The following is a 22,345-nucleotide window of genomic DNA, read 5'->3' as shown; positions in this document are numbered from 1 at the left end:
TTTTGTATTTTTTTGAAGTAGCTCAATGTTAGGGTTTTTTTCGGTGACTGACAGGATAATTAGAATACTTTTTGTTTTTAAAGATATATAAGTACTTCTAGGAAGCATACCATAACTATTTTTCCCACCACTGTACATACTTTTCTAACTCTTGTTAGAAGACCGAAACCTCCCCTGAAGAGTTCTGATTTATTCTTATATGTCACCAGATTAAAAAAAGAAAAGAAAAGAAAAGAAAAGAAAAGAAAAGAAAAGAAAAGAAAAGAAAAGAAAAGAAAAGAAAAGAAAAGAAAAGAAAAGAAAAGAAAAGAAAAGAAAAGAAAAGAAAAGAAAAGAAAAGAAAAGAAAAGAAAAAGAGCAGACACTGCCACAAACTTGGCTTTACAACTCACTTTTGGGCAAACGATCAGACAACATACGCTGTCCAAAGGATAATGTATTTGGCGGCTTTGTATTGCAGCAACAATAGGGGAAAACCGAAAATCCACCCAACTTGCCTATATTACTAATTGCAATTTTAACCCATCATTTGAAAAATTTATCTGTAATGCCACGTATTTCAATTGAGTCAGAAGAATATGGATAGTGGTATTGCCCCCCTCCTCCATTCCATGACCAATCAGCAATCAGGAAAAGGAAATTCACATTGTTGATAGACTGCACGACAGGAGAGAGCTCTTAAAAATCATGCTATTCTGCGTGCTATTCCCCTGACCCCCATTCCTGTGCTTTGGGCTTTTATTTTCTAATTAAAAGCAGTAATTGTCCTTGCAATATTCCTCTTCAAGTTCAGTTTTTAATTCATGCCTATGGCAGTTCTTGGACTAGCTGGTAGGGCCTGTTGGAGAGAATGGTCCAAGCGCGCTGGCTTTGGAAACGGCTGTGCTGCCTCTGGGACGTGTTCAGTCTCGACCCACCCAGGAGCAAGAGCAAAATCAACCCACTGCATCATCCCACAAAAAATAACTGTGCAAAATCAGACTATGCAAAAAGAAGCAGGGATACATTTTTTTTCTAAGTTTATTTCTGATGAGGCTTTGTGGGGTTCCAGGAGTTACGAGGAAGTTTCGGTACTAGTAAGTTGTAGGAATCTCCTACACAGAGAATGTTTTTAGCAACCTTAACATCTGGGTTCCTTGTCTACCAGACGAGCAGTCTGCATGTAGAAGTGGCTGCCATTACACGAGTGAGGAGCAAACACTGAGGAAGAGTAGCTTGCTTGAAAAAATAGCCCTGTAATATGCCCTCACTTATGTTCCTTCTCTTTGCAATACTGCCAACTGACTTTAACAAAAAAAGAAAAAAGGCCAATCCTCAAACCTTTGTGAACATGAACAGACACACTTCAAGGTTTATACCCATTACGCATATGAACTTACATACATGGAATATGTAACCTCTGACTAGAAAGAGGCAAAACTGGGAAGGGGAAAACAAAAACCTTGTCACATTTGTTTAATTTTGTTACGATATTTGTGATGGCATGAAAGGCAGGTTTCAATGAAAAATAAAGGTTTGTAATTTTTTCTTAACAGCTGTTGAGACAGGTATGTCCTGGTTAAACAGTACACTAGCATTCAGTGCCATACCCTTGATTTTACAGTGATTGCCATGAATTAATTTAATTCCATCTGTAAGCTAAAATCAGATCAGAGGTCTAATGCTGCTGCAGGCTCCACATCTGTTTAATCATTTTTGGATACAACAGCTTGCAAAAGTTCAGGTTTTAAATTTGCTTCGTATTTAAGAAACAACGTTACACCAGTGTACAACATCTTCAGCAGGAAACAAATGCGCCTATGCGCAGTTTTGATCTGACAGATCCATTTGATTTGCAAAATGCGTTTAAAAAAAATTAAAAGCTCACCAATTAAGTTACCATTTATTACAGAATAAAAAAGGAACTGTGACCCCATAAACAACTACTGTGACAATATTTATTTGTATGGTCCATTTGCTGGATAAGACTAGCATCAACCATGTTTGGTTTATATTGGGGTCAATAAAATCAGAATACAGCTAGGTTCAATCTCCTAAATAACCCTTATCTAAGAAAATGGTTTGGTTTTGTTCTCCCCCCTAGTTGTAAGAAACAAATGAAGGCATACTGAAGTAATTTCATCTCTGGCCACCAAACTACTTTCGATGTTAAGAAAACGGGTTTTTAAACAGTTCTGAGAAAATGACACTGTACATAAATATAGTCTTGGCCTTTCATCTTTCTTTTATATGATTAAGACTTGTGAGCAGAACAGCAATGCCTTTGCAGAGCATACCACAACTATTATTTCCTCTTCTATCGCTCCCAGCAGCCTCAAATCCTTTAAATCCCTTCCTAGAAGGATCTCTTTTTGCTTGGGTAATTTTTGCAATACATGGCCTGCTAACCCTTACCCCCTACCCTGGATCTCACTTATGTCTATCACAGCAGAGTCAGTCTTTCTACCTCAAATCTTCCAAGGAGCATTGTGGATGGTAATTCACTTGCGTAATTGGCTCAAGAGATGAAAATCTTGTATCTGCCTCTCTTAGCCACTAATCTATCCAGCTGACTGCAAGCCTAATTGGCAGCTTGTTTAGTAATTTGGCTCCTAAAGTGTTGTATTGATGTTGGATAAACAGCCAATGGAAGGAGAAACGATACATGCTGCTTCACTTTAAAAGCTAGTGTGCTTTCCCCCTCATTTTCTGAAAGCATTTAATATTCCATCTATTCTTTTTCTTTTCTCACTCCTCACCAGACAGATGAGCTCAGAACAGCAGGGACTGATCCTGATACACAAGACAATTTTACAAGGAATATAATCAGACTAATATATTGCTGTAGTGTATCTTTTTATGCCAGCTCTCTCTAACTAGCAAAATGGGAATCTGACTGCCTAGATGCTTATACTCTCAAACTGTTTTGGATAATTGCACAATCGGCATTATGAGCATAGCCGACAGCCATACTGTGATTTTTAGAACCACTACCTGCAGTGGTTTTCAAAAGTCAGTATACCATGGCTGTACATCTAAAAAAACCCCTCCAAACAAAGAAGTTATGAAAATGCCATATTATTTAGCTAAATATTTGAGATTGCATTTTTATACCAGACTTTTACATATCCCTCACACTTGGCTATCTAAAACGTCTAAAGAATAACCTTAGAATGATTATAGTTCAGGTGAGTCTGCTTGCATTGTATTTTATTCTAGCTAGCGGAGAGACAAAAATGGCAGAGAGGATAGAACTATGACTTCAGTAGTGTTGGGAACATCCATATTTACCCAGCATCCACAGCAGAGTTTTGTTAATATCTGCACTGCCATATTCTCATTCCTACTGCCCCACTTCAAGGGGCATTCAAGGAATTGTCACATAATCGCGGCATGGGTAAATGCATTCTTTCTTGCAGCAGAGACCCTACATTCAAATCCATTTTCAACTCCCTTGAATATATAAACATAAATCCACGCACTGATGAAAACTGAGACACTGAACTGTAGGTTCAATTGGTCATCCAGTATCACAGAACACTTGGAAATGGATTTGCAGGTGCTCTTCTCCTATGCTTTATTGGACTACACTGTGTGTAAAGTGTAACTTTGTGCCCATTCAGTCTTTACTCCTACTAAAACTGGTTGGGAAGAGTTGAAATTACTACATTCCCATTTATTCCTCTGTAAGGGGAATCTCTTGAATACCCAAGACTGTCCTTTCACTTGGGTCGAAAGGAGGTCATTTTCACGCTGTGTCTATGCTGACAAAAAGACTGTCACTGGATGGCATTTTGGAAGAAGCGTTCTCAGTGGGGACCATTCCAAAGTTCTGCTCACCCCCCTCAAAACTTGGCAAAATTGATCCCTTCTGATAAGCCTTCCCTGACTTTTACAAAAAGACTTGTAACCTTACAGTGAAACCCACAGGGAAAGGATTTAAATCACAGTAATATTCTCAAAACACACAGAGCAGTTATCGTTAATTTCAGCAGGAAGATTGAGGATTAAACCGATATTAGGATCACGCACATTATGGTAGCTCTATCCGACCCTAACCCAAGTTGGGATGGATTGCCAGGGTACTGGAGGTGAAGTTCTACTTCTATTGCCTATTCTGTGCCTATGTGTTTGGAGTATTATCTTCTGTCAAATTATCTTAATTTAAAAATGAAGATTAATTCATTAAAACCAGGCAAGTACATCTGCATATTTTTTACTACAGGCTAAATAACTATTTGCCTATTTATTTATGCAAACAATGCTCACTGCGATCCCTCTATCGGTAATGAAGGCATCAGAACGTAACTCTTAGTTATTACATTAGCATTGGCAATGTCAATATATAGGCTGAAAGGTAAACTTCTCTTACAATCAATAAATCAGTTTCTTCTCACTTCAGTGGAAATCAGAAGCAAAAATTTTCTTGATGAAATCCATAGTATAACAGATACCTATGACAGCTTTTATCAGAAAATTTTCCACCAATTACAAAGATTTTATAGAAAGACAAAAACCAGAAATCCAAACTTGCCTGCAATGGAAACCTTATCAATGAATTTTATATTCTCACCTTATGAAAATATTTTCTCATATCTTACAGTTATTTTTATTCCCCCGAAGTGGCAAAAACCTTCTGCATAAAGCTATCAGGTTTATGCATAGGCCTCATTCCTTATTCAAAGTGTAAATTACATGCTAACAAACCTTTAAGAAAAGTGATTTTTGCATAATCCATAGCGGGGCCTATTTGCAACAGTGGTCCCTATTCCCTTGGGAGAAAGAAAAACTAGTCACCATCAACTCAGAGGCTGTTGTGGAGAGTTGGGACAAGAAATTATATTGACTGGGGAAAAACTACACATATTTCCTCCTTGCACACTTTAACTCCCAAACCTCTGGTTAACAAAAGTCCTTTGGTATCACCAACATAAAGCAGATCAACAGAAATAGGTTGAGGAAAGGTTGAGAGAATTGGATACGTTCAGCCTTGAGGAAAGAAGGCTGAGGGGAGATCTTACCACATTCCAGTATTTAAAGACTAGCTACAAAAAAGATGGAGACTCCCTTTTTACAAGGAGTCACATGGAAAAGTCAAGGGGTAATGGGTGCAAGTTACTCCCAGGAAGATTCTGATTGGACACAAGAGGAAAATATTTCACAATGAGAACAATCAGCCATTGGAATAATGTTCCCAGGGAGGTCGTGGATTCCCCAACAGTGGACACTTTAAGGATTCAGCTGGACAGGGTGCTGGGCCATCTTGTCTAGACCGTGCTTTTGCCAAAAAAGGTTGGACCAGATGATCACTGAGGTCCCTTCCAACGTGGTATTTATGATTCTATGACAAATATCAGGTACTGCTTTTATTGGTTGAGTCCTAGGAAAACTGCATGATGTACCTCAGCCCATCTGAAAAAGGTGATGGTTCTAACAAACTGCATCTAAAATGGAGGTGGCTTCTCTCTGTGGGGAACCACTTCATTAAGGTACCTGGTGGAGAACAAGCAGAACTTGCAGAGCACATAACTGACCTGGAGGATGTCCCTACTGACACCTCTCAGTTTCATAGCTATTTCTCAAGCATATAACTATCTAATGAGACATACCTTTGGAATTTGAAAAAAAAGCCTGCTTCAGCCTTTTTTAAGCAGAAATTTCTCATGTATTATCTTTAAGGATGCTCTCACTGGTGATATACTCTGTTAAGCTGGTTGATGATTCTTGAAAGTGAAGTCCAAAAAATCCATAGAATCATAGAATATCCCAAGTTGGAAGGGACTCACAAGGATCATCAAGTCCAGCTCCTCATGGAGGCAATTTGAATACTTTCCACAACCAGAAAGAAACAGCTACCTTAGGAAAGACTCCCAGAGTAATTTGGGGAATTATTTTTGAACTTTGCGTATTTCAGAAGATGACAGCATTTAGAAAAGACAGGTACAGACATCTTCTATCGGCCTGAAGGTTGCTTCTTGACTTCATATTGGCTGTGCGTACAGCCTAAAGAATGCTGTCCTCTCTCTAGATCACAAGAAACCTATCAGCAAATTCCCAGTATAAGATTGGTGCTTGTTGCATTGTAGATCTTCTGAAGTTTGCTACTGAACTTTCCTCGTTACTCTGGTGTTTATACATAAGGGGCCCCACCTGAACCAAAGACTTCAGCTCAACATGAAAAGTCTTTTACTCTGCAGGGAGAGCAGTTTCCAGCAGTCGATGCCACTCTGCGATCCCTTAATTTTTGAGCTGATTTAGTGAGACAATATGGTAGCCAAAAAAATAAAAACAACCCAAAACAAAACCCACCCAGAAAGGAGGCCCTAAAATTTAATCTGCTGCAGAAACCAACGAACCAAGAAAAAGTATCCACAGGCTGGACGATCAAGCAGATATGCTGTGTGCCCCAGAAAGGACTTTGGTAGACTGAAGATAAGAAATGGTACAATGCAGTCAAGGAAAGTGTGTTGCCTTGTGGAAAGGGATTTCTGTCTATGGAGTTGTACATTTAGTAGATGAAAAGCAGTGAATAGTGCATAATAGTTTGTCTAGAGTTTTGGAAATTTACTGCCAGTTCATCGAAGTACACAAAAGTCTCCCATTTCTCTGCAACCATCTCACTAAGCTGACCTTCACCACAAACTTAGCCTCAGCCACCTCTGTTATCACAGTGTAATCACAATCTTTTTCAAATCATCATTTCGGTACTGCAGATATTCAGGTCTGATTTTTAATCACTGACATATTAAGCATCAGCAAAATAGTTTGCTTAGCTGTTCCGTTGGCAATTTTTAAAAAGGAATGAAAACATGTACCCTTTTGATTACCTTGTTAAAGTGAGTCATGATGGCATTATAGCAGTGCTCAGTATTTCTGCTGTAATTAAGAATCTGTCATATTTTTCATTAAAACACATTCTTTAAAATGAGACTTTTAACTTGGTCATTTCAATCAGTACCAGCCTGAACTGTAGCATACAACATGCCAACTAGATAAAGAAAATGAGATCTGAAATTTGCTTTTGCAAAATGTAACTATTAAAGTGCCCATAACATACACAAAAATTTATATATTTTATATGTACATTCTCTGTATTTTAACTACAAAAAAGCTTTGTCTTTTTAAAATTAGTTTTTGCCTGTTTTCACCACTGCTCCAAAATATAAACCACGCTATGTAAACATCAGAGCAAAAAGATTCTTTTCAAATAGAAACAAATGGCTATTTACAAGGCACACAAGTAAAAACCTTTTTTTTTTTTTTGTGTTCTGAATCAAACTTCCTACATTCTGTAAATTAAGTTATTAACATGCTGCAGATGTGAGGCGGCATTTGATTTTTTCCAACATTTAAGATTTAGCGGTTTCTTATTAAAAAAAGAAAAGAGAAAGAATCTAAAAGGTCTTAGAGATTTAACAGGAGCTGATTGAGGAAAAAAAGCTTGTACAGAAGAAGACAGAGTCAACAGGAAAGGAACTGGGGTAAATGCACATTCAGTGTACGAACATGAGGTCTAAAATTCTGTAGCATCTACTGGTTTGATATGAAAGTTAAAACAAGTAGCCTGAGACTGAAATTATTATAAACATTCCCAATGCATGTGTTGCAAGTAGTAACAATACTTTGCAGAGAACGTCCTTTTGCTTGCATACAAGTTCTTTTTTCTTTTTTTTTTTTTTGTTATTATTTCCATTAATACTGGACCCAGTTTTGGTAGGGCTATTTCCATGATAATGTATTAGTTTGTCTAAGAGGTTTTTATACAAACTTGAAGGCACTACATTGCTGCAATGAAATATGTCAGGGTGTCATATGAAATAGTTCTACCACTCGGGTAGTCAGAGAGGGCATGAAGTCATTGAGAATGACCTGGTCCCAAATCTGTCTAGAATCGCTGAAATAATATTGGTTTCATGGAAGAAGCTGTGCAAAAAAGTAGATATTTAAAACCTACAACACCTTATTCTCAAAAGAAATCATAGGAAGTAAACAATTTCTACTAGTATCTTTTTTTATTTGATAAATTAGCTATCTAGGTTCAGTAAAACACAGATGGCACTGTATCATGCACTCACAAACCAGAAAATTTATCTCAGTAAAAAAGGCAGAATAGGATGCTCCTGTCAGTACTGTCAGCTCCTAACAATCTATACCTAAATTATCTCCCATTTTCTTCATTGCTTTTCAACACAGCTTTTCTTCACCTTTACAAATGACATTTTTGAAACTATAAAATGCTCCGTGCTGCTCAAACTTTCTTGCTTCAATAGTTTCTCATTGCTGTACAAGTAAATCTACATCCTTTGTTACTAATGTACACAAACCTATTGGTATGTGACTTTGACTCCAGGCTGAGAACAGGCTATAAATTTAGAAATCAATACCTAACTCTATCAATATTCATTTTACTTTTTCAATACAAAATACAAAGGTGAAAGAGCAGTAAATAAGCTGGAGTACTGAAATAAATTGGGTCTTCTTGTCACAATTAATAAATGCTTAACCAATAACACCACTTGCTACAGAATTCTACGGCTTTGTAAGATCTCTGAAAGTAGCAGGTGCTACCCTTGTGAGACTCAAAACCAGAGCACACGTTTCGGTACTTCATTAGGATCACCAGTCATTCTCTCAGTGCTACTGAATCTAAACACATAAATGACCATTTTCAAGACTGTGCAGAGTGCTACAACACTTAACTTACCAATGTGATTTATTCAAAAAACGCAGACGAAAATTTTGAAAATACTTTTTTTTTTTTCAATGGATTGTCTCATATGAGGTGAAACTTTGCTAATTTGCAGCACATTCAGCTCAAGAAAATGTTTGCAGTTAATGACTCATTTACAGACAGCCTTTCGGGTTTCACCATGATTTTAAATGTGTACTATTATTAGCAGAATGCTTCTTTTAATTTCCAACTTTTGTTCATGTAAATATACAACTTTTGACCTTTCTTTCTTTCGAGAAAAAAAGTTTACAAATTATTCTACATAAAATCTAGTCTGTCTGCTCCTGTATCCTCGTTAACTAAAACTACTGAAAGGAGAATAATCAAATAACAATCTTTCATTTTAATCCAAATTTCAAAACATATTTCCTTTCTAACAGGAAACCCTGTTTCTTTCATTAAATGGCTTGAAATACTGACTAACAAACAAGGGCTGTGATGGATAAATAATAATTTAGCTGTGGGAAGGTTAGCCTTTGAGAAAACCGTAATAATATATAAAATGTTATACATTAGTTACATATATGTACAAGTTTACTCAAAGTTTACCAAAGTTTCTATTTGCTTAAATACAATTACAATGCTGAAATATAGAAAAAAAAAATTTACAAGATCACAGAAAAAATTTTCAGTCCTGCCCAGAACAAAATTAAAAAGATGAACTTGAAGAGAAAAAACCCCACACATTATTTAAAAGGCACCTCATATGAAACCTTTATCCACCATTCTTCTCCGTTACTCTCCATATAAAGGCAAATTTCAGGGGCAAAACAATCTCTAAAAATGTGAATACATAGATATATAACACCGAATGATCACACAATATATTTGCCTTAGTATCAAAATATTGGCTTTGCAAAGTTACGCAGAGGAGCTAGCTTGTAAAATAAAACACTGAAACACCGAAAGTCCAAGGTAAAATGAATAATAAAATGAATTTCATGATACTTCATACCCTCTCAGTACAAAATGACATCCTCTAGTACATGAAAGTTGTGAAGTGAAAATCACCTTGTAGAAATAATTATATTATTCTCTCTTCAGCCATTAAGTATTTTTCTCTCTCACTTCACATATGTTCAGAGTCTTAGACGTTGACCCATACATTCTCTTTTTCCATACTGGTGCCGCTAAGGTCCTTTAATAACATTTTTAATATTATTCTTGGTCTGTTTCTGCCACTGAGGTTTGAAAAAAAGAAGTTTCAGGAAGGGGAATTCAGTTGGAATACAAATATTAGGCTTCTCTGAAGACATATATTTAGAATATATTTGAAGAACTGTATGTGTTGCATATGTTGCTATAGTAATTGATAGATGACTAGGACACGCAATCAAGATTTCCGTATTAGCAATATATAAAAAGCCTCACACAGGCGGACACACACACAATCTAATCCTTCCAGTATGCACATATATAATTAATCCAACAAACTGATGACAGTCCTATAAATCACTGCTAAGTATTGAAAAAGTCATTTCACAGCTGTGACATCAGCAAAATGCATCCAATGGTTGTGACCTCGCATCTGTAAAAATCTTTCAAAAATATGCTTGCAAGTGCTTCCTATTTAATCTACAGCACTAATTGTAAAGCTGCGCTTCACAGCTTTATCTCCACATTTTCAATTGTTTACCCAAGAATTCACATCCTATCTTTATTTTGCAGGATATTTATAGTATTCGTATGCATTCCTCACAGAAAAAAAGATACCTCATGTCTTCTACCCTGTAATGCTTGAACAGACATAAGCAGTAATCTTTACTGGCTATGATTCTCAGTATATCAAAAGAGATTTATTCTCTTTAAAGAAGTGCCGTGCTACAAAGGACTAGAAACCGGAAATGTTTGAGGGAGAATTAAGAGAGCCTATTTATTTCTTAATCTCTATTAATAAATAAGGACAGGATGTATCTGAAGTTATACGGGAAGTTACTGAATTTATAGAATCATAGAATTGCCTACCTTGGAAGGGACCTTTCCCCAGGCCAATGACCTACTGCTTTGTATTTAGAGATTTAACATCTTATGTTTTGTGTTCTGTCCCAGGGAAATTGGTTACCTGTGGGTCCTGGCAGGGGAGCAGCTTTCCTTCTCCGTTTGATGTCTCCCATGCACAATGATCCTAAGTGTACACTGGTTTGCCTGCAAGTAATTATAGGAGAAAACTATTAGCAAAGGAAGAAAATCACCCCATAAACGCACAGCTTGTATTATCTGAACCTATATCAAAACATTCTCAACCAAGATGAAGCTGCACAGTCAAGCCACCAATCTTGTTTATATCGAAGCATAATTATGTTTGTTGACAAGCGCTCAGTAGCTAAATGCAGCATCATAAATTGTTACTGGAATGAATAATATAAAGGGAATGCTTTTTAATTTTCAAAACTGGCAATCTTTCTAGCTCAACATAAAACAAAAACACTGTTGCTCCTGACAGGAAAATAGCTAAGATTAATTATCTAAAGAGATCACAATACTCTTGGTAGGTTATCAATTGGCGGGTAACGCCTGACTGTCAGAACAACATTTATTACATGAAAAGTATTATCAATTTTTTTTTAAGGTAAGATGAATGAATGAGAAAACATGAAACAATGAACTCTTCAAGGGTGCACGAAATAAACTTGTAGCACAACAATTTTTCCTTTCCTAATTCACTGGCAAGTTGTAAGAATGACAACATGGAAGCACAGTATCTGGTATACTCAAACAATTACGAGCTTACACTTGGAGACTGGAAAACTGGTGGAGCTACAGAAGATGACAAACAAGCAAATCTTATTGCTTTACAGCCAGCTACTAGAAGTCAGGTACCACAGAAAAGGGTTTATTTGGAATTTCCAATATTGAATTTTGGAATATACTCTTAAAGGACAATTACAGTCATTATTTTTCTTAATGTACAGTGCCTGTAGAATGGAATATATGTAGCTGGCATTTTTTGGGAAAGAACTATAACAGAAGGGGGGAAAATGCAGTAATTTCTAAACTCCACAATTTTAGTATGTCTCTGTAAGTGTTACAGAGAACTGTGATTCTTACCAAAGAAGCGTAGAGAATTTTGATAAAATTACAAGCTGAGAATTGCATCTGACAGTCTACTGTAGCACAGTAACACTCTGTCACTCACAGGATCTGGTTTCAGGGTGGATATACGACTTATTCTTTATTGCTTTTAATAAATGTTTTAAAGCTGTGCTGCTTCTAAATGAATACCAAATGGTCACGTAATGTTGAGAGATCTCCGATCTGCTCAATAACGTAAAATAGTGACAACAATGCCTTGAAGAAAAAGATGACAATGTACAATCCTCTACATACTACTTCTAAAAAGTTACAGCAAATTAACAAGTACCACTGTGCTTTTATTTAAATAGTAAAATATTCCAAGAAATTTGTTTCACACAGAAGTGCACTCTAGCCTCACCTAGTGAACCCCTTTCTCAACACCTATTTAATTCACTTTGTTTTAAAACAGACATTTTCCTTGCAATTCTCCTAAGTTGAAATTGCATCCTATTTTAACATCCAGAAACTGAACACAGTTGAACTAATATACCAACACAGTGATAAATTTAAGTTCTAAATTTAGGAAAAAATAAAGCAGGGTAACCCTTTCATAACTGGCTGTACAATAAAGAAAATTAATATTTAAATACAATAGGTGGAAACAATTATTAAAGAAAAAATATTTAAGAGATGTACATAACATGCAGAATAAGTTGTGTGGTAAATTATATGTTAAACAGCGTGCAAATCTCCATTTTCTCTTCCGAATGAAAAAGGGAGAAAGTCTCCAGGAATACAAGTAGGATAAAAGATAAAAATTAATAAAGTCAGGCAATTGAACCTGAAGACCTGAGCTACAGCAGCAGCAGCTAGCAGTGTTTGAGTTATTTTACCCAGAATTGATTATCTGTTACACTACATTGAGATATCTAGATTATTGATCTGTAAGATTATGGTACTGGGGTCTCCCCACTTTTCCTCCAGGCACATCGAATGGAGTTGCAACAAATAACACTAAGTAAGGACTACTTTGTTATTGTTGTCACCCTTCATGTAGAACATAGCAGTTACTTTTTAATTTAAAATCAATGAGCGTCTGAAAGGCAGCCTTGTTCCTTCGGCATAAATGAATCATTCGCCTTTGCTGAGCACAACAACCCGATCGCCAGCCAAGGTGAGAGTGGGTATTTCTTTGTTGTCGTCCAAAGTTCTGTGTGCTACAAATAAATAACAATATGCTAGAGCACCAATTACGCTTTGTCAAACCCGTGTTTAGGGCCACTAACATCAAACATTAAGCTAACTTGCAATTCTAAAGTGGCATTTATTTTCGCCAGGTCTTAACATTTGATACGCACTGTCAATGTAGATTACAGCAAAACAAAAAAAGCTCCCCCCACCCAAAGAGGAACAGACAAGAAGCATCAGTGCCCTGGAACAGGCAGGTTACACGAAATGAAGTATTATTCTGAAGCTGCACAGTACATTTTGAAATGCTTGTAATGGGGGTATTATAAAGTAGGGAGAACTCTGACCCTCAATCAGGCTAAGTTCAGCATTATGTTTCTTAGCATTAAATCAGAAGAGCGTGGATTACAGAAGGGAAGAAAGCTATTTGCCTGACTTCTCTTTACTTACCCCTAGCTTGCTTCCAGCTATCATTTATAAATAGTGCTCTGGAGGGAAGCTAGGCATTTTATTAGGGAAAAAATAAAACTTGTTAAGACCACCTTGCCTGAAAACTTGGCTTTTGACGTGCTGGTGACAGGGACTGGAGCAAGCAGTGTCAAATGGAATAATTTTTCAGGAAAGACAACAGGAACTTGTCGCCTCATTGTATGCATTTACAAATAGAAGCTTTTCAGAGTATTAGGCCTAGTTAAAGCTGCCCTCTGGATAAAAAGTGTTCCCAAGCAGCCTCAGACAAGCTTGGGAGACAAACAGATGTGACTATGGTCCCTGGCGTTTGGCAAGAACACTCACTGTCAATAAGAAAAATATGAGCATGGACAGGGCATCAGCTGCACCGCGGCCGAGCAGGCCTGCAAGTGTCACAGCCGCGGCAAAGTTGCGGCAGAGGGAAATAAAAGGGCTGCAAAAGCCAGGCTGGTGTGAACTTACACTAGCGTGCCAAGAATTTTTGTTGTTGTTTGTTGTTGTGTCATGCCTCAACATATTAAACAAAAACACTGGAAAAGCCACTGTCAATTCTTATTCATTTTTCGTCTTGCACACGGTGTTCAGATTCTCCTTTCTACATGCTAAACAAGATCTCAGGAATGAAGACAGACTGGAAAAGGCAGTAATGACAAAAAAGCTACTGAAATAATAAATAATGAACACAATAAAAAGTAGTTTTGATATAGCAAATACTTTTACAGAGGCAACAATATGTAAAGCAATTCACAAACATCTACGTATTTCTTGTGACAAACATTCACTCAGACAGAAATTTTGCTATTTTCTTCTTAAATAGCTGCAGTCTCCCTACTATGTCTTTTTTCAAGGTAATTTGCCCTGTACTATGGTAACATGCCTGGAATTGTCTCTTTAAAGTCCCCAAATATTTCTATGCATGCCTCCACAACACAACCTCTTTTTCTGTAATTTTCATAGCACAAGCAAATATTTTTGATGAGGGCCTTTTCTGCGGTTACACTTGTTCACATCTCCAAGACATTTGTTAAAGGCTATGTCAGATTTTTATCTACCCTGACCTTTGCAGTCAATGGACCATTCAGTTACATTCGCCAAATAAAGGTCTCTTCTGCGGCGGAACCTACAGCTGCACCGCTTTAATTGCAGTCCACCTTCTGAGCAACTGAACACACAGGTGGTTCTTAACTCTTTCACTAGTAGTTATCACCTTTGCTGCTATCAGAGTTCTAAATTCACCAGTCCCGTCACTGAGAAGGATAATACAATAAAATGGGTGTAGGGCAGCAGATGCTCCTGAACATGAGTTCTAGCTCTCTTCTGCAATTACTATCATCTCACGCGTAAAAATCCTCAAACAAAACTAAATCCAAAACCCCCACCAAAATGCAGAGAAAACCCCTCTCCCAAATTAAAAAAACCTACTCAAATTTGGTAATTGTTCCACAGTCTCTTCAGAAAGACGCAATGAAGACACAGCGTTACATAGCAGGTAGCTTCACAGGCACTAGTACAATAGCCTCAACTAGTGAGACTGTCATCTCCCTTGGGGGAATGCTGGGTACTACTGGATTAAATTCAAAACGTTTGCATGTTTATTTTATGTGTCTCACTGCACCAACATGTCTGTTGACCACTTTACTCTGCCTGTCTCCTGTTAGCAGCTGTCACTTTCCTTGCAAGCTGCAATGCTTCATTTGGTACCAGCCCAGTTGCTCTTGTTGGTGCACTTGAATTGTGACGACGGTTACAACTATATTGAATGCAAACTTAATTTTGTCCCTTAGTATATTTAGTGATAAACCATTTACCAGACAATACTATGACATTGCTAAGATTACTTGTAAGGAACAAACGCGATGGCTTTATGTTCTGTTTCTGTCAAAAACGCATAAAGTTACTAACAAAGGCAGAGGTGGAAGAATGTGTATTTTTGGTTTAACAGTATTCTCTCTCCCCTGAGGAACAAATCCTCGGTAAGCAGTGCCACAGTATCTATGCATTCCTGCAGATGGCTGTAGAACTCTGCACGTTTATCACCGCTGAATGCTTCAGCTAATGGAGAGCCTTGATAAAAGTTTATAAGTGAACTTCTTTCACAAGAGATTACAATAAGGCAAGATTGGACTGGTTTGCATTTTAGAAGGGACTTGAGAGAATTACTTTGAAGGGGAAATCTAATTGACACTATCAGTCCTCAGTCTTAAACCATAGATACGAAATAGACATGAATATGGATATGATTGAAGAGAGAATGCAGTGAGGACCACAGCTCACGCGAAGCTTGAAATGACTGGACAATTTCTTACAAACTGAAACTGAGTAGGGAATATGTGAAGCAATGTTTACAGCAGCAGTTAAAAATGAAAAAAACAGAACTCACAATTGGGTAACAGAACAAGCCAATAAAATGGTTAAAAAAATGGAATGCATGGAACAGCTCAACTTTATAAAATCAAAGAATAATCTGAGCAAACCTTCCACTATTCAAGTACCTTTTACACAAAACTATCACAGAAATGGTTCTCATATCCTTACACAGAATGGACCTATAGTACACATTATCTCATTTCTTACATGGCTTAAAATGCAGACACTGCTGTATCTGGTGGCCAATGGAACTGCATCCATTAGCACTGCTTAAACAAAAGAGCTTGGATGAGTTTTAACTCTTACTGTACCTTCCTAAACCTTCACAAGTTGTAGACAATGGCTTCAAGAGCATCCTGAGTCCATGGAACAGTTTATGATCAGTTTAGAGGTGAACACCATTAAAAACCTGTTACATATGTATTTCTAAATGTCCAATCACACTATTAGCTAATTAGATAAGATGAATGCAAAATTCTACACTTTCACTTGACTTAGTTTCCAGAAGTACGGACTTAATCAAAGGTGTCACATCAAATACATGTACTAGGCAATTAGTACTGTAAATTTGGGAAGACTGTTCTATACTACCTAGGTATAATGAATACTTCTAATCTTTGCCTCCGGCATCTACCTCAGTATAACCACAGAAAAGATGCACGATGATTTCATTAATATTACACTGAAAAATGGAAGGCATGTTTGCTTTTCATGAATAATACATGAAAAATAATGGCTAAGGAATTTTACAAGGAAAGATTTCCTCTTTCCCTTGTAGCATACAGCTTGGTCAAAACAGACACAGCCTCTGGTCTCCATTTGAACACCCAGATTAGAGTAACATATGCAGTAACGTACGTGCCCCATGGACAATTAGAGAGGGACGGCACCTTGTCCATTCTGAAGAAGGTACCTACATTCTTTCACTCTCTAAAATACGTATAGTGCGTGTGCACTTCAAGTGGATAAACAGGACACTACTTTGAGGTCAATGTTTCTCGGCAGTAGATGAAGACAGAAAAGAGCGAACAAAACAGTTGCTTTAACAAAGAAGATTTGGAGTGCAAATCTTAGTATTATGGCGTAGGACAATCTTGAAAAACAATCTGGTAATGTTTTGTTAAGAACATTTGAGATAAAGCTCACTCAGTACAAATTTACCCAACTTTAGGTCAAATCAATGTCTGAAATCTATTTTATTTGTTGCAGAAACACATCAATTGCATGTGTGCCTATTGGCAACCTAGGCAGTCAGTGTATTAAATGCCCAAACACGCACCACAGTCTACACCAAAACTCCTGTGACAGCTGCATTCCTGGTGGACAGTCCCTCACCTGAGCTCTTCTTCCAGAGAAAAATACCTTCAATAATGGGACACTGAGATCGCATGCTCAGGTTGTATGTGACGTCTACCTCTACATCCATCAAATCCTCTCAGTGAATTAGAAGGATTCATGACTTTAATGGAACCCACAAAAGCAATACTGATGATGTGTAGTATCAGGAGATATCCAGATTCCTGGAAATCAGAAACTTAAGAATCCTGCTTTATAGTTTGCTTGATTTTGTTTTTAATATGTGAAATAATTCACAAATTCATACATATTGCTTCATGCCAACTTTCTGGAGGTTGTAGAAAGAACCACCCTCACCTCTCCCAACACCAGAGTGTTGACAGCATTGGAAGGATTTGTCTCTGAGCTAGGAGTGGCAGACCAATACTGCTGCAAATTAGTCTTGTCTACAAAATACATTAAAAGTCTCTACAGAAACTTTTCATTCAGTACTAAAGAACTTGCAATATAATAATGAAATACAATGCATATGCAGCATATATATTATTTTTTAATGCTTACGAAGATGAATATATATTTCTTCTTGGTATGACTTTTCTCAGACACCATTCAGGTGAAATTAGTTCCACACTTGATTTCTCTACATCTTTTACAAACAGTAAAGCTTTTCTTCAGGCTTGTCTAAAGAATGACATCATCTATACAACAGACTGCTTCATCTGCCTCCACAAGTGCAAAAACCATTACATTAACCACAAGCACTATGCACTTTATTTTCCTTTTATTAAATCTTAAACAGATGTGATAAACCCATGCAACTCTATCAAACTCCTTTCATACTATGCCAATCTGTTCACAACATAATTTTAAACATAAGGGTGACATACCTGTATCATCGAAAGTCTTAGTGGAATCTTATTATGAGAAGAATACAATCTTCCCTGGCCCCATCAGATTATCTCATCACCTAATGCTATATCTTAATATGTTCCTTTCTGTTGTCTTTTTCAGCACTTCTAAGTGTCATTCAGACACAGAAGTTGTCCAAAATTTTCCTGAACTCTACAAATCTAGACACTCAACTCCACACTGACGTAATTTTAACAAACACAATGGAAAATAAAAACTTACATCACCACATACACTTTGACACCCAATCTCAAGTCACTTATGTATTTTATTTGTGAATTGAGTCTCCAGAAAAAAATTCTGTAATAGAGGCCTACTGCCCTCAGAAAGGATAATGCATTGTTTTTTCTTGTTTCTAATTAGTAATTTAAGCATATGTTCAGCATTTAACTCTAAATGTTTGCCTTTTCCCCAAGCTCTAAGACAGCTGTCCAAGATGTGAATGCCAGAAAACATTTAAATATCAACATCTGTTGAATTATGTTAATTTAGTGTAATATAATTGGGCATGAGTTGGAATTGATCAAAAGTATATGAATTACACAAAGGCAAATCCAAACCAATATCTTGGTGTACAAACAAGTCACCAAGGAACACTGAGGGAATAAAACCAAAAAATCCACTTCTGTTAAAAATTAAATAGCTAAAACTTACAGTTTTCTCAAATGACAGGATTTCACATTTTCAAGAAAGGAAACGAATATTTATACTAATTCAGAATATAGATTTTATATTCATTCAGAATATTTCTAAATATTTTTGACAGCAAGTTCCAATATTATTTTATGTCAAGCAACACCTGATGAAAATGAATAATGCTCACGTGTGTAATGGTGAACTGTAGTTAGAAAATAGGTTGCAGCAATAGAATACTATCCCGTTACAGGGCAATATTGTTTCAAAAATTCTAAAGCAAACATTCTTTTGTTTCTTCTTCATCTTGTGACAACACTGTTGGTATCCAAAAGGTATGGGCCCTGATCCAGCTGTGAAGTGATTTAGAAATTATCTTTGTGACTTGAGCAATAACCACGGTCTTGAACAGCTACTTCCACAGAAGGACTCCACGGCTTACTCAGCTACACTATTCCTTCCAGCTATTTCTGGACACATATTTGTTTACTAAGTAAATATTAAGCTGGTGCAGGACCAATGTATTTTGTTGAAAACACATCCTACCTATATAGTTCTAGATTACACTGATATAGAGTTATGTTAAATTACTTCAAACGTTAGCACCATATTCAAAATCCCTTACTTGTAGAACAGGTACAGAGCAAGATGTAACACTAAAAATACACACATGTCTAATATAGTAGTTTAGAAATGGAACAGAGAAAATATCAGGTTGGAAACACTCAACTTGTTTATCATTTTCTTTGTTTATCAGTTTCTTTGTTTACCTCTGTGCTGGGAAGGTGAGCAAGCACGGCCAACTGGAATGAATTTGGTCCACTGTAAGAGACTGATAATTCAATTAATACAGGTAAACAGCCAGTACAACGTAATGATTTTTAATCAGTCTTTCAGACCTAGATCTGGACCAGTGATCCAGAAGCTTCTGTCACATTACAAACACTGCAGTCAGTCCTTAACCTACTGCCTTCCAATCGGTTCCAAGAAAGTAACAGCTCTGCAGCTGGACCCCAGCATCATTCTCCTCCTTAGTCCCTTCTGCTTCCCTATTTTTAATACTATGCTTGAGAAACAACTCTTCAAACAATCTAATTGTCTGGCCAAGATAGTACAGTTTTAATGCAGTTGATCTGATAAACAAAGAAATGTCTTCAACGTGGGATGAGGGAGGGAAAAATAATAAACGACTAAAGCTAAGACTGAACATTAAGCAAATTATGTTTCCTAACACAGCACCCATTCCCCTCGGTAACTGTCATGCAACTCCCTTGAGTACAAGGGGCCTGCATGCGTAGGAGTGAATGCAAAATTTGACTTTCTAAGAACAACGGAGAAGGTAAGAGAAAGTTAAAGGAACATTGACTTTTCTTGTTCCTTTTTAGTTTCCAAATTCTCTATATTATTAATTAGTGATACTAAAACTTCTAAATAGATATATAAAGGAAGAGAAGCCTTGGCAAAACAAACTCCCAAATCAAAAAATTAGGAGGCTGAACACTGAACAGTGTCCTTTTCTTCTTTTTGGCTATGACAGTTACTGAACGTTAGTTTCCAGATAGGCTGAAATGTATTATTGTAATAAATGATCACAATTTCGAAATATCAACAAAGAAAATAAATACGAAAATTCTACAGAATTTGAAACAAACTACTCAAATTTTCTTCTGAGCTCTTTCTCTCCTTACACAAAACCACAGTCTGGACAGAAGCCTGCGTGCCTACGCCTCAGAATTTTAGTGAATGTGCATCAGTGGATGCTTCTTTGTGTATATGGGATTCAAGGATTAGAAGCTTCCAAGCTTAGAAGGAACTCACTGTAAAAACTGCACAAATAGTGCAATTTACAATAAGAACAGAAAAACAAAATGCAAAGTGACCTCTTTTGATTGCAATGTTGCTTAACAACAGGTTAAACAATTTTTGGAATTACAATGCAAGTTACTGCACACAGCTCCTGCTCAGACTTCAAACAAGTCTGAATGGTCTTCACACCTCTGAAGCCCAAATTAACTTTATCCTTATGCCATTAGCATTTTAACAAGTAAGATGAGACAAGCAAAGCTTAAGCTTTGGAGCACAAGCTCAAGTATAAAAAGAGAGAGATGTAAAAAAAAAAGAGAGCCTAATGAAGTTGAGTGTGAGAAATAAGCATACCATGTGCTAAAATTCAGGTATTGAAATTAAGAAATTTGCTATCAATTCATCCAGGGGGAAAATTCAATTCAGATGGTACATCAGGAGGATCCAGAAGTACATAATTTCTAGAGGTTATCTGATTTTTTTATTATATAAATTTTTTAAAATCAGGACTAATTGAATTCCTGTTAGTTAGCATGCTCACATGCACCTGGAATTCAATTTTAAATGACACATTTTCAGTATCATTTAGCAGCTTATTTATGTACAATATTATAAAGTATATTAGATTTTAGTGCAATAACAATGAAATTTGGCTTGTGGTTTTGTACTTAATTAGTTTTGCATTAAAGATCATAGAATCATAGGATGGTTTGGGTTGGAAGGGACCTTAAAGATCACCTTGTTCCAACCCCCCTGCCCTGGGCAGGGACACCTCCCACCAGACCAGGCTGCTCAAAGCCCCATCCAGCCTGGCCTTGAACACCTCCAGGGATGGGGCAGCCACAGCTTCCCTGGGCAACCTGTTCCAGTGCCTGACTATCCGCAGAGTAAAGATGCAATGAAACTGTCAGATCATATGGAAAAATATATTTTCCGAACAGAGAACAGACTCTTCAAAAACTTCTGCTACTTTTGCATATGTTCTCATGGAGTTAAAATACATTTAAGACACTTGGTGGCTAACATTCATTTAATTAATGGATACTTTACATCTATCCATGAACCACTACTGAGGCTTGAAGATTAAAGCATTACACACTGGCTACATTTTGAAATAACAATTAAACTGTCGTAGTCCCGTCCTCCTCCCCCAAATGAAATGCTTTTTAGGTCCTTAAAAGTAAGGCCATAGTATATAAAATTCAATCGGAAATTGTCCTCTTCCAAAATGGCACCATCTTTTACTCTTCCCAGAGAAGAAAAATACCAAACTGATGGAATAACACTGTCCCTGAGGGTGACGGCAAGGGAGGAAAGCAATGTGTCCTCAAACATTCACATAATTTAATCTGGAACTGCAAATATTATTAAGCACCAATCATAACATCACAGTTACTGCTTCATGGCACTCCAAAGAGGAGATAAAACTGCTTAGTTGTTAATTTCTAATGATGTAAACACATTTGGATTTTAATATTGCATCTGAATCTCCTGCATTATTAGCTCTGGGGTTACAAGATATTAACTTACTACCTTTAATAATTTTACACTTGAATTAAAAGGCATGTTTAAATATTACTTTCTTTTAAAGTATTTTTATTGGGAATATATGTTCATGTGATGGTAGAAGTGAATCATCGAGTACAGCAACTATGCATTCTTTAGCTTTACTGCAGTGTAAGTATGTGCACATTTTCATGTATAATTTTCAAAAACTGGCTGAATTTACCTCCTCTGGTATTGTAATTTCATTTCGCAAAAGCCACATTAAACAATTACAGTTCTTGTAATTAACCAGTAGTCTAATGTACAGTTTTCTTATCCCAATCCATTAACAGCTGCTCAAAAAATGTAGTAATTAATGGTTTCATTTATTTTTGGCAAACCTGCAACTCGACAAATAGTTTTGTATCTGCTGCAAATTAGGACTCTTTCCCAAACAACAGATGACAC

At 36.7% G+C, this 22,345-nt stretch overlaps 1 protein-coding gene across 2 annotated transcripts in view; it reads right to left on the bottom strand.

Moving 5' to 3' along the window:
- Positions 1 to 22,345, bottom strand: part of GPATCH2 (G-patch domain containing 2) — a 126,667-nt gene that overhangs the window by 2,524 nt on the left and 101,798 nt on the right. For both annotated transcript variants that reach the window (XM_074579321.1, XM_074579322.1), the window contains one exon: positions 10,773 to 10,855. In XM_074579321.1, coding sequence (XP_074435422.1) covers positions 10,773 to 10,855 — 83 coding nt within the window. The remainder of the gene's footprint in view (positions 1 to 10,772; positions 10,856 to 22,345) is intronic.

Source organism: Larus michahellis, chromosome 3 (genome assembly GCF_964199755.1).
Source record: "Larus michahellis chromosome 3, bLarMic1.1, whole genome shotgun sequence".
NCBI classification, from domain to species: Eukaryota; Metazoa; Chordata; class Aves; order Charadriiformes; family Laridae; genus Larus; species Larus michahellis.
Note: the sequence above shows the minus strand (reverse complement) of the source record. Positions and strands in the feature narration are given on the sequence as shown.